The sequence below is a fragment of the Octopus bimaculoides genome, chromosome 20 (genome assembly GCF_001194135.2).
Source record: "Octopus bimaculoides isolate UCB-OBI-ISO-001 chromosome 20, ASM119413v2, whole genome shotgun sequence".
In the NCBI taxonomy this organism is placed as follows: Eukaryota; Metazoa; Mollusca; class Cephalopoda; order Octopoda; family Octopodidae; genus Octopus; species Octopus bimaculoides.
In genome coordinates, this window is record NC_069000.1 from 34017722 (window position 1) to 34031589 (window position 13868).

At 32.1% G+C, this 13868-nt stretch overlaps 1 protein-coding gene across 1 annotated transcript in view; it reads right to left on the reverse strand.

Annotated features, from left to right (window-relative positions):
• LOC106879368 (ubiquitin carboxyl-terminal hydrolase 32) overlaps positions 1-13868 on the reverse strand; it is a 52335-nt gene that overhangs the window by 13276 nt on the left and 25191 nt on the right. The window contains exons 6-16 of the mRNA XM_014928890.2: positions 12947-13054; positions 11735-11850; positions 10903-10977; positions 10699-10782; positions 10439-10500; positions 9736-9841; positions 8983-9387; positions 8290-8430; positions 4931-5084; positions 1413-1567; positions 71-152 (exon numbers count right to left, since the gene is read on the reverse strand). Of these exons, the coding sequence (XP_014784376.2) occupies positions 71-152; positions 1413-1567; positions 4931-5084; positions 8290-8430; positions 8983-9387; positions 9736-9841; positions 10439-10500; positions 10699-10782; positions 10903-10977; positions 11735-11850; positions 12947-13054 (1488 nt within the window). The remainder of the gene's footprint in view (positions 1-70; positions 153-1412; positions 1568-4930; positions 5085-8289; positions 8431-8982; positions 9388-9735; positions 9842-10438; positions 10501-10698; positions 10783-10902; positions 10978-11734; positions 11851-12946; positions 13055-13868) is intronic.

Here is a 13868-nt window from a genome sequence, read left to right on the forward strand (position 1 = left end):
CACAATGAAATTGGCTCAAATTAAGGACAAATTAATGTTTCATCAAAATGAAATACCCTAAAAAATTTACCTTCAATAAGAATTTGTTGATTTTCTTCCACACCAGCATCTTCTAATGTCATACAGTCATCCTCCAAAAGAGTCATGTTATGCTGAAATAAATAAAAAGTTTAAATGGAATCAAAGTGAAAAAAAAAGACATTACAAGTTATAAATATAAACCTGAGTATAAAAAGCCCTTTTGATATTTATTGCATTTATTTTATCTTTCTAATTTATTTTCCTCTGTTCAAATATCTTAAGCTGATGTATTGTGAGAGCTTCCAAGGTTATAGTAGGCATGATTTGTTGACATTAATTAATATTCAGCCTTAAGTGTTGTAAGATAAGAAGTGATGGGTCATTTCTTTTTTTTAAGTATTGTAGGCTTTGTTCTTTGCCTGACTGCTGCAGCACAGCTATAATTGAACTATTTTGGGGAAGTTCTGGGCAAATATGAGCAGTAGGGGGACATGCCTTAGAGGCTGGTTTCAGTCAGCTAATTTACTGACTCTGAAGAATCAAGGGTGAACCACTTCCACTATCAAGGACAGAAGTACAAAACTGGTGAAGAGCCAGCTGACTTAAAGCACCATAGAATCTGGAAGCAGGAAAGACATTACCCTGTATGAAATAACATTTTGAAATACAAATAAGTTCATATGCCATGATGTTTCCATAATACATTCTTGTGCATATATATATATATATATATATATATATCATTTAGTAACACCGATTTATACTTTTTCCTATCCCCCAAATACTCTCAACTCTCCACATCATACAAACATCCATATTTGCAAACTTTACTCAATTATTAATGTCACTATTATTTTTTTTCCTCAGATTCTAATTCTATTTGCTAAAAGAGGAGGTCTGAATTAAATGTTTTATGTGGGAGTCTAAAAGTGACGGAAAGAAATAAGATAATTATGATATATATCATTATATAGTTTAAATCATGCAAGCTAATTCAGAACTGAAACTACAGCTCCTAATTCACGGTTGCATATTTAGCTGTAAGTAAAACAACCAATCATAAAAATATTTGCACAGGCATACATTAAAATTTTTCAAAGACTACCTTATCTTTTATAAGGCAAACTCTTTCAAAAGATTCATTGTGAAAAAAAACAGAAGGTACTCAGAACCTTAAGTATACATCATTAATTTAACTTTTATAATTTGTGTATTTACACAAACCATTTTTCTGAAAGACATAAATGCCTTATGGAAGGCTATCTTCAAAGAAAATGTTTTTTCTATGTCTTTTAGAATGACAGATGAACAAATAGAAGTTTTTAAAAAATTGATAAAATAAAATATTTAACTTTTAACATTCAACTGAAATGTCTTCAAACACAATATACCTCATCTTTAAACTTCCAAAGTCGAATATCTTCTTTATTGAATCGAAGTCTTCCACAAAGAAATTCATAGATTTGTTGCAATGTATGATGTCGGCTAAATGCTGCAGTGTAAGCTAAATATCGGCGGGGTGTATTTGCTGAAAAGTTGGCAATATCTATAAATATCAAGAAATATTACATTCTTTTTTTAATTGAAAATGTATTTAACAACTAAATGATGAATTTAAGTTAAAATAGAATCAAAAAGTAATTTAAAGTTCCACTTTTATTTCAATATATTTATATCCACAGAATGGTGAATTCAATTAAAACACTCTTGAATAGAATAACCCATAATGCAATATTTGAGATGGATAATACACAAAGAGAAAATTTGTAACAATGATGCTAGTGCAACTTCTACACTCCTTGAAAGAATCAAAGTAATTACACCTGAAACATTCTAATAATTGTCATTATTCTTTAGTTTGTTTTAGCTATCACGGCAGCTTTCATATAATTTCAAACTATTAACTCAAAACTGAATAATCTCTTTCTGCAAACACAAAATCATCAAAGCACTAAAACATTTCAAACCAATAGTTTTTTTTTCTATTGGCTATCTCACATATTTTTGTCTCCTCAGCACAAAATATCCTCATAATATATGTAAACATTAGCATCACAGATTTATACTAAACTAGTACAGAAGAAATTATGTAAAAGTTGCCCAACTTTCAACAAAAATATCTCAAAAAAATTTCTTATATAAGTGTACAAGCATACATTTATACATATACAAGCTATACTCCAGAAGTTTTGAGACTTTTTAAGAGTGGCAGTTACAACTGTCCTAGATTATTGTAATTTTAGTATATCAATACTATATATCTAATAAACTGACCTGTTGACTTTTGTTATTCCAGATTGAACAAAACAACTATAACAGCACTTTGAAAACACCCTATTAAACATTGCTTGTCACAGCCAACCAGTGTACAAAATGCAGTCGGGATGTTTGGAAGCTGGTTATAGAACAATGCTTTGCATTAATATGGAAAAAAATGCTACAGAAACTTACAAATTGCTCCAGACTGCTTATGGATTAACTTTTATGCTGGCATAATAGGCTAAAGGATGGTAGAAGGGAAGTGAGAGAGGATGAAAGATGTAGGAAGAACATCAAAACAGCAGACCTGGTTAAGAAAATTTGTGATTTTCCATAGACAACTGTCATGTGTCTATAAAGATACAGTTTGGAATTGGTGTGGCAACTGTACACAGAATTATTCATAAAGATCTGAACATGTGCAAAATTTGTTCATGGGTTGTTCAGTGATGCACATCTGGTAACCAATTACTTGACAGAGATGGACATCAAAACATTCTCTCACCCTCCAAACAATCCAGCCTTTGTCACTTTGCTCCCTGTGACCTTTGGTTTCCCCCCACCCCAGCTTAGGATCAGTCATTTTGAAGATAAAGGAGGTTGTGACAAGGATCTTGAACACCTTCACTTTGGAGAACTTCCATGTGGCCTTCACAAAGTGGTTGGAGTACTACGACAAGTGCATCAAAGTCAGAGGATGCTGTTTTGAAGGAGATGAGAGTTTTGTACTTCTTTGAAATTAATAAGTGTCTCTCCTGAAAAAGTTTGTAAAACTTGTATACATACACATACATACATATATGCAAAGATGATGGAGGATTAATTTGGCTTAGAAATTTCTTTTGTCTGTGTGTATTTTTATATGTAATTATATGTACGCATTCTTATAATACCCCACATTTATGTATAGCCACAGGTTGAAAATAATTAATTATAAAATACCCATGCTTGAAATGGAAGAGAAGAAATATTTATAAAAACATAGCTCACAAACTCTACTCACCTAAAACACAAAGGTCAGATTTTGTATATTGTAATCAAATAACATCTACAAGTAACTCATAGTGAGAAATCTACTGACCAACTAACCTTTACACCTACTTTCATCTTTTTGTGAACATTAAAACACAAAACATAAATTTCTATATTAACAACACGATGACCTAAAGCTGACACACCTAGTCACATAGTTTTACATGCTTGACTGATAACATCCAACTTCCAAAAACAAATTAAATCTTCCAAATAATACCAACAACAAATAAAGAAATCTGTTGACCACTTATTAATATTCTTTTGTGAACCTTTAAAAATTTAATGACCTAAAAGCTGACACACCTAATTACAAAGGTTTATATGTTGGACTGAACCCTAAACTATAATCTCCACATTCCCAAAACAAAAGATTAAATCTCCCATCAGTATTTAAATAAAATCAACAACTAAATCTAGTGACACATCTGCTGACTAACTAACCTTTTCACCTATCTCCATTTTTTGTGAACCCCTAAAAACAACCCTAAGGCCTCAAGCTGGTACACCTGATTACAAAGTTCTACATGCATGACTAAATAATGAACTATAAAAACTTGAAATTTAATCAATAACAATCTTCTATCATAACCTATCATACAACCTCCACCTAAAACAAGAAATTTTAACTTAACAGAAACTATATAAAACCAAAATAAACTCCAATGTACCACAGTCTGATGATGGCATAGCAAGCCAAAACTTCCAAGTCACTATATACTATTATTGTTAAAGAATGATAAATAAATATTCTTTACAAAAACTGTTAAGTAATCCTTCAGTTTAATGTAAAATTGTTTTTATTATAACATAAAAACAAACATTCATTTATATATATATATATATATATATATGAATACATACAAATACAACTGTATAAAAATATAAATAAGTATGTGTGCCATGTCTATATAAGAGTTTGTTTTTCTACATGCATACATAGGTGCACAATTATCATCATTTAATGCCCACTTTCCATGCTGGCATGGGTTGGACAGTTTGACAGGAGCTGGCTAAATAGAAGACTCCACCAGGCTTCAGAGTCTGTTTTGGCAAGGTTTTATGACAGGATGCCCTTCCTAACACCAACCACACACATAAACAAGTAAATATTTTTGTTGTAAAATATTTTCATAAACTATCTCATAGTGATAAGGCATTTTATTGATAATTTACTTCTACTCTGAGTACTTACAGCATGTTCCTCACATATCTATACATGCACAAAATGGGTTTCTGCACATATTCTATCTACCACTTTCCACTCACAAGGCATAAATCAACTGAAGACTATAATAGAAGGCACTTGTCCAAGGTGTCATGCAATAGGATTGAACCCAAAACACATGGCTGAAAAGCAAACTTCTTAGCCAATCATTATCAGTGCTTTACTTGAAAAGATACATTTAAATCAAAAATAAATGCAGTAACTAATTTATTTCAAATAAGGAAAACAAATTAGCTGAGTCTTCATGATTAATCTGTATTACATGTCGGATTATGGGGAAGGACATATGAAGTTTAATTGCTGCAGAAGTTAATTTAAATTTGTTGTAGATAGATTTCAATAAGTAGATTAAATAAAATCAAGAAAATAATAGCAAATAAAATTACTTACTAAATGTCATGCCACTAATTCCAGCCATCATTCCAGTGAAAGTTGAAGTTGTTTGGACAGGCTTTTGGGGTATATTTTGATGTCGAAACAGGCGGACGGTTATCGGATATAACTCTAATTCTGAATATGCATTACCTTTTGATGAAGTAATTACCTATAGAGGGAAATACACAAATATATTAAATGCCATTAAAATATATACACTAATCCATACACACTCAACAATATAATATTCTAGTAATCAAAACAGCTTTTATTATTGTCATTTGTGATACATGTTTAGAAGTGTTGCATTGTTTGTTTTCCTGCCCACATACTCAATGTAAAAATCCAAATGAATTTAATCTGGTGGCAGAAGGACGGACTATTTAAATTTTTTTTTTTAAATGAAGAGATATGGCAACTAAATTTTTAAATGTGGGATATTTTGTCTGTAAACTGTGTATCTTGCCATACATTGTGTTAAGTCATAACTCTACATTTCAATATACTTAACAAATCAAATTCACTGTAGAGTGATTGCAATTAGCAATAACCTGAAAATTGTACCTACTCCAAGTATAAGTTTAGAGAATACACAGGGTGTATTACCAATTTGTTAGCATGGAAAATTTTACTGAAATAAATTTATTAAAAACACAACTAAGAATTCAAAGATACATATAAATTTATAGAATTAGGAGCATGATTAACACTCAAAAGATTATATCTTTTAAATGTTTACTAATCCAAATTCTTAATTATTTCTTTATTTTAATCTCTCTGAAAAGAAACACATTTTAACACCACTAAACAGGTCAATTATTTTCATTTTATCATTCATTGACTTGATAAACTATAAAACATTTAACAAAAGTCACACTTCATTTATCAGGTACAAGCATACATTTTTAGATTACTGACTGATATTGTGATTAGCTTAACCAAATTAACACAGTGAGATGAATATATTATTTGCAATAATCTATAATCTTAACATAACATTAATATGACAGGAATAAAAAGGGTGAGATTTTTATGACAGGTAATTAAAAACTGCTGAGAGCATACATAAGATCATCAACATCATCAATAACAATAGTGTTTTAAAATCTACTTTCCCATACTTGCAAGGATCAGACAAGTGTACACTAAGACAGTGTTTTCCACAGATCAATGTCCTTCTTACCGTAAACCCTAACTTGTTTTCAAGAGAGTTAATAATCTCCCATTCCATCAAACAACAAACAGCCTAGACATGCATTCATGGTGGACTGCAAACAAACAAAACTGTCAGGATACCATTGTTTAGCAAGTAGTGAATGCAAGGAAAATAGGAACTCACTCACACAAATACACACATACAGTCATATATACATAGACATATATCCATTTATCTATCTATCTGTCTCTCAACTGTTTCTTGCTTGTGGGTGAGTTTTAGTAATAATCTCTGGAGTGGCCATGGGAATGAGAATGGGCCCCAACTATGCGAACTTGTTTGTTGGCTTCATTAGGCCCAAATATTCTCACAATTCACTGGTCCCACGCCCAAGCTATATGGTCGTCATATTGATAACTGTATCGGTGCAACCTCACTCTCCCACGAACAACTTTGTCCAATCCTTCTATCCTGCCCTTGAATTCTCCTGCACTATCTCTAACTTTTCTGTCAAATTTCTCGACATTGTTGTCAGCATCCACTACTCTACTCTCACTACCTCCATCCACTACAAACACACTGATTCACACTCCTACCTTAATTTCCTCTCCTCCCACACAACCCACACCAAGCTCTCTACCCCCTACTCCCAAATCCTCTGTCTACACAGGCTCTGCAGTGATAACCATGACTTTGAGACTCAGTCTCAACTCATGGCTTGCCACTTTATCCTACATGGATATCCCCTCACCATTATCCACACTGCCCTTGCCTGGGCACGAACTGTGGACCATGCCTCTGCTCTTTCTCCACCCCACCCATATCTGTCACCCCTCCAATGCACCATTCTCCAAGCCTTCTGGCGACTCCAGTCTGACCACCCCCACCGCACACATCTCTAACCTACTCCTTCCCACCTTCAAATGAGCCCATAATCTGCATGACCTAGTCCAGTTTCTTCCCTACCCCTACCTCCCAGCCTGGCTCCTTCCACTGCCCAAACTGTTGCATCTGCCCCTTCCATGCTCACAGGCACCCATCACCATCCCTATCATGTCCCTGACTCCTTTACATGTACCTCTAGTAATGTCATTTACTGATCCCCTGCTCTCTCTGTCCTTCCCTGTACATTGGTCAAACGAGACGCCGCTTGGCTGATCAGTTCATGGAGTACCTCCAGGACATCAGACTCAGCAATGACACACAACTGCTACACACAAAACACACACACACACAGTCAAACTAACTCTCCCCCATTCTCACATACGCACACATACTTGTGCTCCTCTTATTGTTGGGATTAGCATGAATTATCTCCCCTTCATTCAACCTCTTTTTTTCCCATCATTCGCTATGTTGGACTTCTGAACTCAAGACTTTTTTATCATTCCCTCTATTTATTTCCTCTTATTCCTTTCTGTCAAAGAGTGTAGGCTTGAAATGTAAAAGACTTTTCTATTTTTCATGAACATCAAGCTAATACACTTGTCAGTTGTTCCTACATCTGTCTCATCTTTGTTTTTCTATAAATTTGAACTATATATATATATATATATATATATATATATATATAAAAGGCTTCTTTCAGTCTCTGTCTATCAAATCCATATACATGACATTAGTTAGCCCACGGTTAGGCAGCTATAGAAGAAGACATTTGCCCATGGTACCATATAGTGGGACTGAACCCAAAATTACATGGTTGAGTATTTTAAGATTGATATGGTCATCAATATATGAAAATTAATTCTTTAGTCTCAATATATTTTACTCAGATGTACTTTTTGCTTTGTTTTTACATCCATTTCCCCATACCTGCATTGCTTATACAAATATATTATTGAGGCATTGTTTCAGAGCAGGACACCTTTCCTGTCACTAACTTTTACTAGTTTTTCAAGTATGGGATCTCTTGTTTCACATGTCTTCAAAGATGCAAGGCCAGCAAATTTTTTTTATTAACAGGAGAAATGTCAACAACATCACCACTTCTAGCTAATTTTCACCGAAGTACAAATCTGAAACACAGACACAGATGTGTATGTATACACACACATACACCATGAACTTCTTAATTACACAGCCATGCTTATACCTATGTGTATATTTATGTAAGTTTAGTAAAAGTTAAGGTATTCAAAAATATGGGAGCAGATAACTAATTCACCAATTTATAATCCCATGGTTTATAACAGAAAGATATCAAAAATATATTTACGGTGCGTGGTAAAGCTGGATTGCCTCCATACCAACTAGAAAGAGCTCTCCAAACTGGTTCAGGAACTATTTCAAAATCACGAGATCTCACTAATGGTACATCTTTCTTTAGACGACCACCTTCAATTGTTAAAGTCATTACCTAAATAAATGGATAACAAAGGATAGAAAAAAAACAAAAATTGTCAAACAACAATAGTCTAATGAGATATAAGGCAAATAATGATATCAGACTACAGTAATCCCTTAACTATCATGGGTGTTACATTCCAAATCCACCCAGAGAAATAATTAAAATCTAAAAAAATATAAATACCTATTGGTCACAGAAGCCCGCAATGTGCTGAGGAGTCTGTGATATAAATTTACATATATTAGCCAGAAAAATCCACAATGTTCTGAGTGCACAATAGATGAACTGTGATGTGGTGAGGGATTACTGTAAAGCACTTTGTGTTTATTGCATGTAAAGCAAAAATTAAAATCAAGCTTGAGGTTTTATTACTAGACAGTCAAACCTGAATAACTATTTTCATCAAATTTCTTACAGTTAGACAACTTGCCAGCAAGTTGCCTTTTGGGGAAAATATAATGATTGTAGGAGGTTTATAACTCATAATCAGTAGTTCAAATTTTTAATCAAACACTGAGATTTAATAAGCAAAAAGAAAAAAATGTAGGCTTTTTTTTTTACCTTTGATGTATTTATTTGTACAAGAGGACTATTGTCAATAGCTCCAGGCTTCTGGGGAGCTGGATATACCTGAGTTTTCTTCCGCATTTTTGGAGATGCACTGGGACTACGATTTACTGTATTGCTGCACATGTCAAGTGGGTTAAGAGTTTCTTGTCGTGCATTACCACATAAACTGACAGCTGATCGAGAACAGTGATCATCTAGAAGACTAGATGTCATTGATTGCATAGTGTAGCTATTTTCAACTTTTGTTACATTCACCATTACAACAGAATCATCTTCCATTGCAATTAAAGAGTTCTTACTGTTCTTAGCAATTCTCTGTCGGCCCAAATAGTCTATACTTGACCATTTTATATCATTTGATATGGGAAAATCAATATCATTGTATGAGACCGGAGCCTATTGAATGGTAAAAGGAGAATTAAATCAGCAACATGCAGTTACTTTGGTTCTAAGAAATCATCATCAAATCTGTTAAAAAATTTGAAGTCCTATTAAGATATGTAAAATTTAACAATATTTAAGATGTGAGCAATTAAACAAATAAAAATGCAATCAATGAAACTTAAAATCAATATTATCAATAACAGGAAATTATCAATGAGAACAAAAGATGGAAATCTCTTGTAATTTAGTCAAATAAGTATATTACAGTTCGTGTTTAGCAATTATTTGACCACTATTTCCTTTAAAAGAAAAATCAAATCAATTTTTACTTATTTTAATTAAATGAACTTCAATACTTACTTCTGATGTAACATACTCATTCCATGAATTCCACCATGCCATGCTAATAAGGTACCATGTCTGACCAACTTTTAAGGCTTTTCTTGATTCTCTCTCTAACCAACCCCTAATTAAACAAAATGAGATTTGTATATGTAATTATATTGAGAATAAACAGTGAGGAAAACTGAAAAGTGTTATATGCTTTACATCAATAAATGTTAAAGTGTCAGTTTTAAATTAAGATTTGTATATATTAAATCTAAACATGAACAGAGACAAAATATGAGGGAAAAAAAGCAACATCAAAGTGGTACCCAAAAACCTCTCTTCACAAGTATCCTATTACATTTAGCAAATATGCTATAATTTGCCAGTCATTTTAACTCTAAAAAAAATAACCTTCTAAATCCATGTTCAACATGTAAAGATTTGCTTAGTTGTATTCTAGTAAAAGTAAATATTTAATTTTATTATATTTTTTTAATTATCTTCATCACCTACCATGACTACTTCTAAAGTATTACTGTCATGTAACACAACAGCACAAAAATTTAACATATACTATCCTTTCTAAATGACAATAGAGCAAAACAAAAACATACAAGTCATAAAAGGGAAAATGATCAATACTGAAGAATAATCAAAAATAACCAAACATAAAGGATGCAAGACGGTAATATATAGACATCAAAAACGCCACAAAAATACAATTTCTCTTAACCTGACTATCTTCCCTTCTTCTTCACGTGTAAGGGGTCGCAATCCCAATACAATATGACATATCTACAATAAAAGATAAAATAGAGTAAGTTCAGTAATTTACATTTCTTCATGTAACAGAATAATCTCTATTATTACAGCTAAATATCAAACAGCTCTAATAAATTACAAATATGTATAAATGCAGTAAAAAGTTAATTTAAAGCTATTGCATAATCAATAAGTTACAAATTTTTATAAAATTATTCACAGGAAACTTACTTGACTGAGGAGATTGAGTAGGTCTTCTGAAAGGGTATTGTTAACAGTCCAAACCAAGTATTCTTCCATGGTGATACAACCATCCTGAAAGAGTTTTGAAAATTATCCTATGACATTCTGTGAATTTAATAGTATCAAGACAGTGGAGATAACAGAAGAGAAAAAAATTTTAAATAAATAAACTTCTTAACATCTGAACCTTACCTGGTCTCCATCATGACAAAGAAGAATTTCCATAGCAACTGTTTCTGGATCTAATCGATGGAAAACATCATCTTCCTTTTTACAGAATAGAAATCATAAATAACATTAATGTACAACTGGAATATAAAAAATTGATACACTTTTAAAAAAATTGACAGAAATTTAAGTTTAAAATTGCAATATCTGATCACTGCATTATAGCTACATATAAAATATAAAAATATTATCAAAGAGAGAGTCTGGGAGTGGCATAAAATTGTGTATTAAATAAATTTGACCCTAGTTATTTTAAGTTTAGATAGTTTTTGATTTTGAAAATTAAGAGTTTCTTTCTTTAACAAATATTTCTGGACACTTTATGTATCCTTAGATGAGAAGTGAGGTCTTTTATGCAATGACAATATTCAGAAGAAAAGTCATGACAAATGTAAATCTTTATCACTAAATCTAACTGCTGCAGGTAATATTTTACAGAGGAAAATCAGACACATTAAGATAATTCAACAAACATGACATAGCATAATGTGTTGTAGATTTAAAGCATTTTATATAGAGAGGAAAGCAGTTTTATGAGATACTAAGAATATCTTGATTAAACACCACAAACAGCAATAAGTGTCTTCAAAACCACACTTGATACTTTTAATCCAACTGTAGTTTAGAATATTCTGTGAGTAAAATCTTTTGAGCCAAATCAACTATTTCAACAGCATCCTGACGTGTATGACAATAACAGTAAACAATAAAGGACTAAAATATATTGATTGGCAAATACTGATATTTATGTCTAACCTAATAAATGCCAAATGAAATTAAAAGCCTCATTACATACCAGTTCTTCTGGTGAGTTATTCTCTTTACGTATCAATACAAGAGCTTCCAACATAGATTTCAAACCATCTTTATCAAGTTTCCCTTCATGATTAGTATCAAAAATTTTGAAACAAACTGAAAAACAATCAAGAAAACAAACACTAACATTAACACTTTTGTTACCATATTTCTGCCAGTGTTTTCAATTTAAGAACTGATGAAGAATTTAATAAAATGATTATGTCATAATTAAGTTGGTGCAAGTAGTATCTTTATCTTAAGACACTCCCCCCACCCTCACCCCCACTTCAGTCATGAAAGACCATAGGATTGCACCTAGCAAGTTACCTTCCGAGGCACAAGTCTGGGCAAGGTTGTTTGTGGAAGACCAGCAGTTGCCCATGCATACTAGCCTCCTCTCTCCATGCCACTGATGTTATCCAAGGGAAAGACAACAACTGATACTGCCTGGTGCCAGTGACATCGCAACTCATTTCTATAGCTAAGTGAACTGGAGCAACTTGAAATAAAGTGTCTTGCTTAAGAACACAACACACAGCCTAGTCTGGGAATTGAACTCACTACCTCATGATTGTGTGCCCAACACTAACCACTGAGCTATGCACCTTATCACTTAAAACTAACTTTCTGAAATTAAGATTTGCTATTATAAACTGTTTTCACATTTAGTTTTCATATATTTCTAAGAAATCTTAATGCTATCTAAATTGAAAATTATGAATGAAATTAAGAGTTCTATTTCAAAACATTTGCAAAATCTTTCAGTTTTTATTTTTATCAAATTAAGGTTACATTCATTTTTGAAGAAATTATTAGTGTTATGGTTCTGAAATTATAATTTTTTAATAAAATAATAGAAAAAAACTATTTCCAAAATAAGCATAATTTTTATACTTACACTTGGATGTGTACTAATTTTTTTTCTGTATTTTACAAAACTATCATAGCACTAAGCTCAATTCAAAGAAAGCAATCCAGAACAAATACAGTTTTTAGGTTTTGGGCAATTGTAATAACTGGAAGCAAATATATACAATTGTGGACACATGTATGCACGTATGCATGCACACAACTCCACCCCCATATACACATGCATTATAAACAGAATTCTTTTCTGGAACATTGTGAAGCCTATTAAGTCAAGTGTACATTAAGTTTTATTGATATAGATTGTATAAACAAAAAAATGGCAATAACAAAAAAAACTAACATTTCTGTTGCTCTGTTTTTGGACCTCGACAGCAAGCTGATATGCCACAAGCCATTTCCTTGAAATCAATATGATTGTCTCTGTTCTCATCAAACGCAAGAAACAGACCTAAAAAAGAAATTTTTTAAAATTTAAGGTAACTTAGGAAATCTAATAGTTGGCTGAAAATTAAACATTCCATTGGTTACAAGCTGTATTTAAAATCTAATGCAAAAATGTTCCATTGGTTTAGTAAAAGTAAATGAGAAACTCAAAATTATAAATCAAGCTGAATACTTTCTTTAAGAAGTAATTAACAGCTAGAAACATTTTGATAACTGCAAAGGGTTATAAGATATGTTATAAGACAAAAACCGAAATGTTTTTGACTTACAGTAAGAATGAAATTGAATAAACAAATACACATGTTAATTAGAACAGAAACTGATAAAGAAAACATTAGCACAGTTGAGGATTTCATAAAAGAGAACAATAAGAAAAATTTATACTAATAATTGATGGCAATATGAAGAAAGTTGTTTATACTGTCTTGCTCATTCAGTGGAAAATATCAATGAAAAATAGATATGGAAGCAAAAATAATGCATACATTGCCAGAAGTTTAAAACATTATCATTATTATTATTATTATTATTATTATCGTCCACCTTTTGCTTTATGAGTGATATTTTCTTTTTGCTGTTTGCATATGTTTACTATATACAGATGTAAATAAACAAAGCATAATTACAATTTCATATATATATACACACACATACACATATATATATCATCATCATCATCATCATCATCGTTTAACGTCCGCTTTCCATGCTAGCATGGGTTGGACGATTTGACTGAGGACTGGTGAAACCGGATGGCAACACCAGGCTCCAGTCTGATTTGGCAGAGTTTCTACAGCTGGATGCCCTTCCTAACGCCA